We start from the raw sequence: 14,437 nt of genomic DNA, 5'->3' as shown, positions 1-14,437 counted from the left end.
AGAAAGCCCATGGTCATGCAAGGCCATTTGGGGAAGAGAGTAAAATGGCAGGTCTAAAAGAGGACCAGCAGGACCAAGTCATTACAGCAAGAATGACAGAATAATATGACAGGACATGAGGAGAACCAAGAAATGGGCTAAGAGAAATGTAAAACCCAATATCAAATGAAGCCCAGCCCCAAAAGGGAACAGTGAACTATGCAACGGCCCACGTAAAAGAACAAAGATCGTGACAAATGCATGAGTAGCGACAGATTTTGAACATACATGACAGGAAAGCACGCATAAGGCCCAGGCACTATCAGCCTGTACCCAGCCAATATGGGATGTGATGGGGCTATGGGTCAGAGGTAAGAGGTAAGGGGGGTGTAGTTTGGTGGTGGGGAGAGGGGAAAATACCTACTCCGCAGCTCCTGCCCAAGCCCTTTTAGGAGGTACATCCTGCTGGGATGATAGACCATCCAAAAGAGGCAAGGTTGAGGGGGGATCGTTAGGTGTATACCATGAAAGAAGGAGAGAGAAAAGCATTTACATCGTGGCAGGAAAGAATGCCACGACAGACTAACAAAACAAAACAAACCTGCCTTTGTCTGGCGAGGGTAAGTATACAGAAGAACTCCTTGGTGGTCGGCAAGTACGCCCAGACCAGATAAAGGCAGTTAAGGGGTAAGGTGGTAAAATCCAGTCACGGCAGGCCCTATAAAAGGACCCTCGTTGTGCCCTGTAAGAGGGATCAAAAAACAGAGTATTACTAAGAAAGAGAAAAACAAAAGAAAAGGAAAGGAAAGAAAAAAAGATAAGAAGGAAAACAATAAACAGAGGAAGATAATACAATGGGCATGCACCAATAAGTCGATTTCCTTCTCTCCCCCTCGAAATCCTACTTTCTTTGAGATAAGTAAACAAAAGAGATTCCTTTGGGCACCAACCATTTAGGTCCGATTCCCTCAAAGTCATTAATCCCCATGGTAGGATCTTTTTCCTGGGGGATTAGTTGCATTGAGAGGAGGCGTTTTTCCTTCTTAGTCTTTGCCCCTACGGACCCAAACTTGACTTGACATTTATTTTCGATTAACTCATATCATCACTTAATCCTCTATCTCTTTTGTAAAGCTATTGTTATAACTGTCGTTGCCATTACTGTGATTAGTATAAAAATAGAGATTACTTGGTTATTTTTCATTAGGAAAAGGTCGTTACATTTTTTATCCTTCTGCTATTGTTTTATTTGTTTGCCGTAAATCATTTGAAACAGTTCTGCCTGCCGTAAGTACACTCCTGGCAGACGAGACCTAGTTTGCGCACAAACCCGTCCAAAGTGAGTTACAGTTGGACCGGTCTCAATTCTCCTACTCAGAATACTCGGGCCCATCACCACAGGAGGCAGTCTAACCCAACCCACAACACAAAAAAAGGCCCCTACAATAAGTTAACTCTTTCTTTAACAAACTCCACTATAACTCATTCCTTTATTAAGCTTTAGTTAATTTAATTTTTAACCTGATTTAATTTAAAATGCACTAACTAAATAGATACAATGTCCATGTTCTTGCCAAAAGGTTTCTGCAATCAGAAATTAAAGGAATGACATTCTGTGGTAATACACACATCAATCAAAAGTTTTGTAATCATCCGTGTGGGAAAAGTATATGTAGAACACAAATCTACCTCATTTCTATATCACAATCTATATTAGACGTATAACATAACCTCTTTATTATTATTAAGATCTTAAAATTAAAATTATTAAGGAAAATGAAGATTTTGAGAAGGGAAAAATTATTATTTAAATGAAATATATATATATATATATAAATTTCTTTTTTGAGAAACAATTATTTAAATGAAATAGAGAGGCTGGCAGAGGATATATATTTAAAAAATGGTTAATATATATATATATATTTTTTTTTTTTCCTGAAGAAATAGTTAATTCAAATAGAAAGAGAGTCTTTAGACTCTAAACTAAAATTTGTACAAAAAATTATATAAAGATGTTCGTCCAAGATGATCAAATCAAAAGCTCTTGTACTTCTACAATTTCTGTTTAGTGGGTGACATTGATTTTTGCAATCATTTCCTGTCTAGCAAGTGGGAGTAGAGTAGCCGACCTATATAGTTTTCATTGATAGTACAATAGGACGAGGTCACTGTAGGATACGCTGGGCTTAATTTGAGGGGAAAAGAAAAGGAAGTTCGGCGTTCAAAATTTCAGGGTGGTATTACTGATTTAGTAACGTAATTTATATTTTTTTGAAAATATATGCGGGTTGAAAAAATATTTAAAAATATATATAATATTATTTAAAAATTGAAAAGTATTATTTAAACTACCATATCAAATAGCCCCTTAAGAGCCATAATGATACGAATAAAGTTTCCTTGAAATTTATCAAACTTTTCATGTAACATTTTTTTTTTTAATTTAAAAAAATTTAACTTTTAAATTTCATGTTTCTTATGTTCATAACATGCTGTAGGGTTCAAATTCTTTACGTAAACCCAAAAACAATTAATTTGTAGAGTATGGGTTGAAGAACTAGAGTTGACAAGGGATTCACAACAAAAGATTATCACTCTTTTTCACTATTCATTGGTCAGTTTCCATACATTCCATGGTTTGTTTCAAACCCTCTCCCTCTGTTATATAGCCACTCTCACCCTCATCTCTACTGTCCACATGCTCCCCATCCATGAACTTGCTCAAGTACCTGTCACGTCAGGCAGCTTCTTTTCATCTCTGTGTGAGTGGCGGTAGGTTATGAAGCACTGTTCAGAGGTCTTCTCCACATAAATGCGGCTAGAAAAGCTGTTGCAATGCATTGAATACGGTGGCAGCAGCCTTTCCCTCAGATATTTCCTCATCCTTATCGTTCCTGAATATGTTTCGAGCTTATCTTGATCAGGTGGAGTCCTCGGATAATCAATCAGGCTTTTCCCCTACTTAGCTAGTCTCCGATATCATATTAAAGTAAAACATCTTCCTCGGACAGGTGATGTCCTCCTCGGACTGGAGATATCCTCTTCGGACAGTATTGAATTCTCCACAGGAGGATTCCACTTCACTCTGGGCCCTGCACTTTCCGCATCTTTCTCTTCAGATGTGAAACAGTCCTCTCCTGGGTATTCGGCCCAATAACTTGGCCTGACCCCCTTATCCCCCACAATAACCCCTCAAAATTTTATTTTTTCCCACGAAACGGAAAGAAAAAATAAGATTTTGATTTGGTACGCGGGAATGGGTGGATAAAAATAAAAATAAACTAAAACAAAAGAAACCAACAGAAGTTGAAAGTCACAAATGCCCCTGTTTACACGCGTGAGATTGTGGAGACGCGCGCCTCATTATTACCACTGCAAATCTCTCCTTCCCAAAGCAGCGCGTCAACTACTTCAGGCGGCTGTGTCCCTTGCATCCAACGGTGGATTATTGATCAAACGGGTAGGGTTTGCCCTCGTAATTCGAGCGAGATGAATGATACCGCTCCATTTGTCCCATATATAAACCTCCGTAGGCAGTTACTTTTCTTACTTTACACACTTTCATAATACTTCAGAGCATTCCCAGAGCTTCCGGAGAGTTTCCTTCCTCAAAACCACTTCACGCCCACTCGGATTTCTGCGCCTTCTACCTTCAGGATCCTACCCAAAGTACATTTCGAGTTAAGGGATTCGATTTATTCGTGATAGCGTAAGTCTCGTGCATCCTGAACCTTTCTTTCCTTCTCGGCTACCATTTCCTTTCATCACTATCATCTTTCTCACTGTTCCGTTCAGTCTTTTAGAAATGGGTAAATTCAATATCTCGTCGATAGTCCGGCGTTGATTGAGGAGTTCAAGAGAACCCACCATATCCCACAGGGGGTAAATCTGAGGTATTGCCCCCAGAGGGATTACTGTTAGCCCGACAAAAGGAGAGGTCATAATTCCTATGATCGCCTTCATTGAAGGGGGAATGACCCTTCCCATGGGTCCCGTGACCCTAAACTATCTTCGTAACCATAGGCTCTCTCCCGATCAGTGCGCGCCCAATACCTTTAAGATTTTAGGGGCCTTTGATGCCATAAATGAACAATTAGGCCTAGGGCTAACTTGGCACGACTTAGTGTACCTGTACGAATGTCGCGCCAAAAAGGGGGGGTTATTACCTTAAATCCCGGTCCGATGTCGTGAGGCTATTCTCCTGCCTTCCCAAATCCAATAAGGGGATGAAAGACGATTATCTGATCGTCTCGGGCGCATGGCACGACGGTCTACACTGCCCGACCGAGCCAGGAGAGCCAGGTGTGCCTTCTCGGACTCAGGGTCTTTAACCATAGTCTTAGGGCTTTCTCTTTCAGCAGTTGTTCCTTTGTCTGTCCTTGTATCTGGTTTCTGATCTGATCAGGTGTGTTTGTTTTACAGATAAGACACATACTGCTCCTCGGCTGAGCCTTACCAACGTGCCTGCTCTCAACTATCTGCTGCGCTCGGAGATATACGTCAGCGAGGACGGACAGTTGAGGTCCGTTCCACTCATACTTGGTTACACCCCCAAGAAAGCAGACGTCCAGCCAGCGGGAACGCAATTACTGAGGCGATTATAGGTTGCAGAGGATAGAGTTGCTCGGAAGAATTTCCTAGCGCCCTACGACCTTCCACCGGTTCCACACCCTAATCCCCAAGGTGCTCCGCTGCTCGTCCGACCAGTTCAGCAAGTTCCTCTTGCTCAGCCGACCGCAAGAGAAAGGGTCGGCTCTTCGTCCGCCTCCTTGGACGCACAAATTGACAAGTTCAATTTGAAGGGGAAGACGAAGGGGACGTCCAAATAATTCCTTCGGATTCCGAAGAGGAATTTGACAGACATTCTTGTGTCGACCTCCGCTCTTGCTAACTACAGTCCCGAGGACTCTTCAGAGGAAGAGATGTCCGACCTAAGGCTACTCTAAAGAGGAGGAGTAACAAAGTTGAAGCCAAAGGGACGGGGACTTCTCGGCCCGAGGTTAATCTGCCTCCTCCTCCTCCAGCCCCACAGGTTCCTGATCCGGCTCTTAAGCCTATACCGGATCTAAAGAAAAAGAGGCCGATGGAGCCTGAGGATAAGGAGAAGGGGCTGCCACCCAAGAACAAGCAACAGAAGGTAATCAAAGAGCCCATAAAAAGAGAGCATCCTCGTGGAAAGTAGAGAGGAGCCTCCACTGGCCGAGGTGCACCGAGGACAACGCATATGGTCCCCTCGGCTAGAACTCGACGGAGTTCCCTTCCCTGGAACCTTGGTCAGAAACTACGATGGGGGTCGTGCTGCGTTGATAGCCGAGGCGTTGCAGCAACTCTACTTTTGCCTCGGACATGGATTCATATAGGCGTTTTAGCCAATATGAACTCTTCATGTCCTTGAAGAGGGATTTGCCATGGTAAGTATACCCTTTTACCCCTTGGCTAAAATGCAGATTTTTTGTGCTGTATACTAACACTGTTGTTTTGTTCAGATCACCCAGCAAGTCTTTGTGGCCGAAGAATGGANAATACATCATATTGTCAAGAGTCTTGTACCTTAACTGAAAATTCTTTTTTTTTTTTTTTAACTAAGACATCTAGATTAAAATTTCTCATCTCCTAATTATAGTATCATATATGTACTCGGCCAAAAAAAAGAAGTATAAGTATAGAAACACACCTAAATTTATAACATGTTTAAGTCTTACCTTGTAATTGGTACATTTTTTTTTTCCAGCAAGTACTATGGTGGTTCTGGTTGTAAGTGTTAAAATATAATCATAAGTTGACATTTATAGAATTGGGTGTGAGTTTAGATGTATGGTAGGCGGAGTCAAGGTTTTTACTTTTTATGCGGAATGAGAAGTCTGAGCGGGCTGAGGTTGGCATGATAACACCAAAAAGTAGCCAGCCCAAAACTATTTATCATGTGCCTATTTTCCTTAAGAGAATGGAAATAAATGGAATGAAATGGAATGTATTTAAATAAGGGAAATGAATGGAAAAGAATAGAATGAAATGGAATTAAGTAACCTTATTTGGATGTTTTAAAATAAAGGAATGAAAATGAATGGAATGTAAGAATCCTGTTTGGGAGCAACATGGAGAGAATGGAATGGAATCATTTTATGACAATATTACTATTAAACCCCTGTTTTAAAATAAAAGTTGAATATATAGGAGTATTTTAGGAGTTTTAGTAAAAAAATTATTAAATCTAATTTCATTCCCTCCCATTCCTCCCAATTTCGGGGGAATGAAAATTTGAGATTTTAAGGGAATAAAAAGGAATGAGTGTTCCCTCCTACCCATTCCATTTCCTCTCACTTAAACTCCCAAATAAGGGAATGAACTTTCCATTCTCTTCATTAAAACTCTTAAATAAGAGAAGAGAAGAATATTCTAAAATTATTTTTTTATTCTTTTTCATTCCATTCCATTCTCTAATTTTCCTCATTCCAAGCGGAGCCTAAGGCAAAAAGACCACTACTATTACTATTACCAGTACTAGCAGTCTGTCTAGTAGCAAACCCCAAACAGAAACAGAAACAGAAACAGAAAAGATAACGGCGTTAAAAAAAATGGTGTCGTTAAGTCCCCCTCAAAATGCCTAAAACGACGCGTGTCTTGAAGATTCCCCCACATTTCCAGTGGTTGTTGACTGTGTCCTCTTTGTTTCAGCAACCAACAAACTCAAGGGCAAGAAAGGCCAAGGTCACTCTCCCTCCCTTCCTCCGTTGCACAGCACAAAATTCCAAAACCCTGAGAAAGAAAGAATTCCACAGCTTCATTTTTCTTCTTCCCCAAATTCTCAACATGTGAATTCTTTTTTCCCTTTCCTCTCATTTCATTTCAACCAATTTCGTAACCCAAATCAAATCAAAAGCCTCAAAATGGAAAATTCAGAGAAGGAATCGTCAATGGCGACGTCCAAACAGTACGGTTTCTCAAACGGACATCCGCCTCGGGGTCCCAACCACTCGTCGTGGTTCGAAAGCCGGCTCTTCTACGTTCGGATCGCGCCGTGCGTGACCGACACCGTCCCCGACCACCTCACGCTCCGCCACCTCCGCCGCGAGATCGGCGTATCGCTTGAGATCAACAATTCGCGCATTCCGGCATCCGAATCGGCCTCTCTGACCCTCCGCCGCGACCGCCTCGACAAGGAGTCGTCGGAGGTCACCTACGTCAGCACCGATACCATCCGCGTCACCGGCGGTGTCGAATTCGAGGTCTACGAGAACCAGGAGTTGGTTCTCTGCGGGTCTTTGGAGCCGGTGGTAGCCAATTGGCTTAATGGGAGCGTCGGCTCCGACAATGACGCGAAAACCGGCTGGACCATGGACTGTTATATGGCTGCGTCGATTGGTTCGGGCTCTTCGGCGTTTTTCCAGCCGAAGCTCGGGGTTTCGGCGCCCTCCTTCGAGGTCTATATCGCCGGGTGCTGCTCGGGAGTGCCTGTGATCTTGACGAAGACGATTCAGATTAGCCCGCGGCGGAAGGTGTTGAGGCACGCCGTCCTCGACGCGATTCCGGAGGACGAGGAAATCGGAAAAGAGCGGAGGAATGGTAGTGGATTGGTTCGCCACCGGAAAGTTCAGGTATTGATATTGACATATTGTTTCATTCATTTTATTGATTTCTATGGGGTTTTTTTTTTTTTTTTTGGTTAAAAATTAAGTCACATTGTGAAATAGTTTGGTAATTTGGTACATTGGTGATGGAAGTAGAAGTATAAATTTTGTGTGAATTTGATTGATCATTTCCATTGGAGTAATGTTAGTTGATAGAAACATGTTTTGTTTTCTGGCCAGTGATGTATTGGAAACTCTATATTTTCACTGGGTTAGAATGAAGATTTTGTTGCAAACGTATGATTGTGTGTAAAAGCTGGTTTTGTTATCTACTTTGAAGTATGGTTTTAGTCTATTAATGCATTACATTGTAAAATAATTTTGATTAATTGGGAAAGTGTTGCAAGTTATGATGGCAGTGTGAGAAGTTGAGTTACAGTGTGAAGTAGTAGGATAATTTGGTGATGTGGGTGGAAAGAAATATTGGGACGACTGATACTTTTTGTAGAAATGTTATGGTGTTGGCAATACTTTTTGATAATTGATAGTTTTAATGGGAAGAGGAGATTTGAACCTTGGAAATAAGACTTAGACTTGGACTCCTTGGGCTTTACTACTAAACCCAAACTAAATAACAAACTTAAAATAAAGCCCAAAAGAAGATCTAATGGACTGTAGCACACCCATTCCTATAATGTTATGAAATTACAAAATTTCCCTTGATACATAAAATCAAATCACAATATAATAAAATATGTCTTCTCATTGCCTCCTGCATCAACTCAAGTCTAGCCTCTCATTACATAAAACACCTCGAACTTAAAATAAAGCTTTCGATGTATTATTGGCACATAAAAACTACCCATATTGCCAACAACATAATGCCAAAGCCCTGCAGCTCAACTAGTTGGCACCTCCCGATGTTTNCAATTTTATACTTTTATTTTATATATATATATTAATATATATATATATATTTGTTATTCTATATTCACACCCTCCATTAGAATCTGACCTCATCATATTTTCTTTAAAGAATAGAATATATAGTTTCATAACACAATTATAATAAATGGCTATTAACAACTACATAATTGATTCTCAAAAAAAAAAAAAAAAACAACTACCATAATTATCAAATTTCATATTTCGACAAAATCGTTGAATTGTAGAATACATATTTTCATATATAAACACAATCATAATAAATGATGATTAATAAATTCCATAATTATACTTACAAAAAAACAACTGTCATAATTATCAAATTTCATATTTAAACAAATTTTAAGGAGAGAGAAAATTATTTTGCCAAACTTTCTTGTGCATTGAACAGGTTACTAACTAGTCACATATTAAAAGCACAGTTCAAAGTAGGTGACAAGATCAGCTTCACACAAGATCATACATTGCCACTTTGTTACAACATTTCCTATCTAAAATCACCAATGCCCTATGAAAACTCATGACATAGGACAAGGGGAACAAGTTAATCTGATTAGAACTGTTGGGCAGATCTGGTATTACCTCTGTTTTGAGGGCTTAGGGTTAGGTTTTCGTAGGAATAGGCTAGAAAATAAGAGGATAATAGGGTTTCCAAAGGGGACAAGGATTAGTAGGGTTTGGGGATGAACAAAGAAAACAATCAAGGTTTGGGTGGCTGTTTCTGTGCTGTGAACAGTGACCCGTGATATAATTCTAGGAATCACACTAGACTTCCTAACCTAGGGTTCCTTAGCATCACACCTCAGAGAAGGTTGCATAACCAAACCATAAAGAAAGCTTCATAGCCCTTATAAAATAAAAGTATAAAATTGTTAGGCCTAAAAAATAAGCACAATATCAGAAGTTCAATGAAAAGTCAAAAGATATATATATATATATATAAAATGAAAGTATAAAATTGTTAGGCCTAAAAAATAAGCACAATATCAGAAGTTCAATGAAAAGTCAAAAGACTTTGGTTTTATATAGATTATAGTCTTTATATATCAGGTAGAATAAATTGGGTAAATTTTCTATGTGCGCTTGAGGTGTTTAGGAGGATTTGTAGATCTAGGATTTAGAGTTGCAGGAGACAGTAATCACAATAGTAAATGCACATGGGGAATTACTAATCAAGAATTCAATCAATAGCAAGAAAATCGTAAATCAATCATGATTCAAGTTGTGTATAGTTAAGGGTGCTTATTTACATGTGAAGCAGGGGTTTACATTGTCTTTCTAAAATCTTAATCTAAACCCACTAAACTTATAGTTGAATCAACACATACTAGAAAATCATCATCTCACCAATTACGCAAATAAAAAATCGTGACATACTAAAATTAAAACAAAACGGAATATGAAAATAAGTGAAAGGAAAAGAATGAAAATTTTAATCCAACTAAGAAAAAGAAAAGATCATGAGATGGGATCTACTTGCTTTTGTATTATTATTATTATTATTATTATTATTTTGTTGATAAATTGATATTTGGGAAGAGGGGATTTGAGTCTTGGACGTTTTTGTTGGAAACACCACAAGGTGTGGGTTTAGCTACAAGGCTCTTGGCTACTTGTAGATTGGTTGATTCTTGATCTTATTGGCCCCTTAGCACCTACAACACCAATTGAAATTGAAAGGGATTTTGAGAACTTCTCTTTAAAACATAATGATCACAATTCAAAAGAAGAAAGACCTTTGAAAGGTTTTAGAGTTAGATTGAAAACAAATTATGAATAGAATAGACCAAACTTTTGAATTCCATTCTGGATTGGCTAATAAAATGGAATATTTAGGTACCGGTGTACTATTTTGAGATTGCCAATATATATAGAAGTTTTATTGAAAAAAAAAAGATCATCGTTTTCACTATGGTGAACACTCTATAATTGAAGAAAATACATATAACTCAAGAAATAAAACTACAAATTATAGAAATTCAGAAATGGAAACGCATTGCATAAAACTCAAGATACAAGCCAACTGAAAAAAGTACCAAAAAGTAGAGATTTTAAGAGATTTAAAGGTCTCATTATCTTCAAGGGTATGGATATTTCATTCCTGCCAAATTAACCACATTAGACAAGCTGGAACCATATTCCAAATAGTTGAAAGGTGTTTCCCCAACCAATTCCTCCATGCAAAAAGATGAGAAGCAACCATCTTCGGCATCACCCTCTGGATACCAAACATCAGAAAAACTTCACTCCATCAAGCATGAGCAAACTTATAGTGGAGCAAAAGATGGTCCACAATTTCCCCATCACAACAACACAAGCTATACCAATTAACTAGGGGCAAACCTCTCTTAACAAGATTATCAACGGTCTGTTGTCCATAAAAAGAAAGACACCCTTTTAGGGGCCTTTACACACCAGGTACTTTTCCAAGGAAAAATAAGTCCATACTTATAAGTCATGCCATCTAATTAACCCACATAAATTTATAAAAGATATCATTTAGAAAAACTATAAAAGTTCATAACATAATCAAACAAATGTAAAAAGTTCATAAAATCTCATAAAAGTTGGCTTCTTTATTAAAATATATATATAAGAAAGGCATAAGAAAAATTTTGGTCCAAAATGCATTTTTTCCTCAAAATGCTGTATTTTTGCTAGAATGACCGGTGTAAGTCGCTACTAGTCGGAATTTTGACCAAAATGGAATGTGGGGGTTTATTGCATCAGTTCATGTACAATATCAGAATATTTCAGCCAGAACTCAGAACATAATGCAGTTCAAAACATTGGAATGGACTCCTAGAGAGAGGGTTTAAAAGATTAATATCTCTCGCTTAGAGTATTGGTGTAAAGAGAATTAATGAAAAAAATAATGTTTTTTTTAAGGTAGTAGCCAACGCTTGGATTGAGGTATAAGTTGGGTAGTTAACTAGTTATAGGCCAACCTAGGGCTTTTTTTTGGGGGGTGGGGGGAGGGGTGTTCCTAAGTGTTCTAGAGCCTCTTAGATGATTGGACATGCCCCTACAAAGAGTTTGAAATCTTATTGGGTTTAAATATTCAAAGTTGAAAGTATGGTTTTTTAAGCACCAATTTGGGGAGCATGTATGCATCCTACGACATGTAGACAACCCAATTTCCCTCACTTCAAACAGTCATATCTCACACATTTTTTAATCGAAATTGGGTCAAATATGTGTCCATTTTGAAGCCCTATATATCTACTTTCTAATGAAACAAGTCTCACTCAAAAATTTGTTTTGGTTAAAAATATGAGCAAATGAGTGATCAAAGGTCATTTTCTAGCAACTATAGTCTTTTAGCATGAAAAAAATAAAATTGATATTAGTGTTTATGTGTAAATATTAATGTGACAGATTGTTACTGTCTAATGTCTAGAATTTCTTTTCTTCTTTTTGTGTGGGGGTGTGGTTGTGGGTGGGGGGTTGGGGATGTTGACCTAGCTGTTGGTTCTAAATCTAGCCACTGATGGTCAGCTACATGTATGTTACTCAATCATGAACCTCTGAGTTCATTCTGTTTTGTGTACAAACTACAAAGAGTAAAGAATCATCCAATTTCCCTGTTTGCTCTATCTGGTTTTGGAAGCCAATGATTCTTTCTTTTGTGATTATCTCACCTTCCTCTCTGTTCACAGAAATTCATTTTTAACAAATACAATGCAGCTATCTAACTTTCAAGAGCTTAACTGGGCAAAGAAAATTTTGCAAATTCAATGTAATATAGTGCATTTTAAGCCCATTCATATCTAGAGCCTTTGCCTTATTCCTTTTTTTTTTTTTTTTTTGGGAAGGAAATGTTAAACTTATATTTCATTGATATGATCTGCTTCATTTCTGTTTTCTGATAATGGCTTTTGTTTTTAGATTCACAAAAATAAAGTACAATGTGGAACCTGTTTTAGGAACTTCTCTTGAAAAATTGATCATGAAACATCCTATTTTAGAGAACATTCCAATTTTTGTTACCAGTTAAGGGAAAGAAATAATTGAATCTTCTCTAAGCGCTTTTGTACCAGGGAAAAAAAAATACTCTCTTTTATATTAACTGATCTATGATCCTCTCTGGGCTTTTGCAGTTCACAGAATCAGAAGTTGATGATTATGAGCCCGATGGGAAGATTAATTATGGCTTTTACTCCGAAGAAATGTACCCTGGTGAGGATGGCCAACTCTCGTGTTTAATGCTGGTGTTCGAGTTGGCGTTGGGATTGGTCTTGGGATGTGTCTTGGCATTGGGATTGGTGTCGGACTTCTCATGCGTTCATATCAAGCCACAACTAGTAATTTTAGGCGGAGGTTTCTCTGATCCGGATCATTTCAAATGGAAATTTGTTATTCTGGTTTTAATAAAAGGGAGGAAGCCTTTTGAGATTTTAAACGAAATCTTCAAGGATTTCAAGATTGTGGGAGAGGAAGCAAGAGACATTAATTAGTAGTATCAACCTGTTAAGTGTTAAGCATGAGCTTTTTTGTAGTTGAGAAGGAATCTGTATAGGCTCTTTGTTGAGTAGTTTCTCTGTTTACATAAAGCACTGAGAGACGCTAATCTCACTTATTACATCTATGGCTGCGTTCAGTGCCATGAATTTGTTGTCTCATATGAAACATGAAGGTGGATGTAATGTCTGATGCTGCAGTCCCTTTGACCAGTACTGTGGTAAAATACAGCCTTCAGAGACAGGAACATACAACAGTTTTGATAAATATGCCAACAAAAATAAAAAATAAAGAAAGACTTGTTCAGCTGTCAGCATAAGCCTGTGAAGTATGACTTTGTTTCTATGAAGATGTATCTATATGCTCGTGTCATGTAGAAATTTTGGGTTGTTTTACGTATTTCTGGGAAGTTCAAAGTTATGATTATTTTTTTTTTTGTAGGAAATGTTAGATTGTTCTCTTTGTTTGTAATCAAACTTTGATGGTTCTTACCATTCTATTCCATTCATTAGTTGTAATTAGCAGGTTATGTTTTGAAATAAGTAAAATGTTTATATGGGTTTTAGCAATTTAGTTACTGTACTGAACAAACGCATATCTGGCTGGTTGGGATCTTTGATAATGATCTAATTTCTATGTTCTTGTAGTTGTAGGTAGGCCATTCTTAGCCTGGAAACGTGGTTTTTGAAAATTGCTGTACCCTTTGAAGGTAAACAGTTTGCTGGAAAATCCTATTCAAAACCGCTTTTGCTTTGTCATTCAATGCTTTCGGATGAATGTGAAGGCAAATATGGGTCTTTTTATCTTTTGAAAGGCTTCCAAGGGCCAGCGTTGTCCCAAGTGGTTGACTATGGTTATCAATTCAAATCAGAGCACTCTCATCTCATGCGCCAGGGATTCATCTTATTGGTGGCACCTCAGTTCAAATCAGAGCCAATGCTGGCCCATTACATTTCCACCTCATTACCAGTTGAGCCAAGAGCCTAGGCGAAGGATTGTTAATTACAGTATTATTCTCGATGTGATCAGTCCACCTATTAAATTACCCTCGCCACTCTCCTTCTCATGCCATAATTAGCTATGATTGATACTTTTTTTTTTCTTTTTTTTTTAAGCTAAGTAAGGGGAAAGGTTGAGGGTGTGGGGGCAAGGATCGGGTTCAAGTTTTCAAGAATGAGTTTCATACACATATACACTCAGATTAGGTTAGAGTAAAATTTTTATCTTGTACAAAAAAAATAAATAAATAAAAAAGGGGGAAAGGCTGAGGTTTGAACCACAAACAGACATAAACTATCACAAAGAATGTCATTAATTATCACTATTCATCACTTAAACCCTAATTAACTATGATTGATTATCCCTCAACAGATTGTCCAAGATAACCTATTATTGGTTTGGTAATCAACATTGCAATTATATTAGAGGATAGTTACATCTCAACAACATGCTAATTGCGTAATGTTTTAGCAATACTTGAA

At 38.1% G+C, this 14,437-nt stretch overlaps 1 protein-coding gene across 1 annotated transcript; it reads left to right on the top strand.

Moving 5' to 3' along the window:
- The first annotated feature begins 6,598 nt into the window (after positions 1 to 6,598).
- On the top strand, positions 6,599 to 13,525 carry LOC136065450 (uncharacterized protein At1g01500). Its single transcript, XM_065768636.1, is given in 3 exon segments — positions 6,599 to 7,577; positions 12,596 to 12,692; positions 12,695 to 13,525. Coding segments are annotated over 3 exon segments (936 nt in total). The 5' UTR covers positions 6,599 to 6,869; the 3' UTR covers positions 12,826 to 13,525.
- Positions 13,526 to 14,437: the final 912 nt, after the last annotated feature.

Source organism: Quercus suber, unplaced genomic scaffold, assembly GCF_002906115.3.
Source record: "Quercus suber isolate HL8 unplaced genomic scaffold, Cork oak 2.0 scaffold_27, whole genome shotgun sequence".
NCBI lineage: Eukaryota > Viridiplantae > Streptophyta > Magnoliopsida > Fagales > Fagaceae > Quercus > Quercus suber.
Note: the sequence above shows the minus strand (reverse complement) of the source record. Positions and strands in the feature narration are given on the sequence as shown.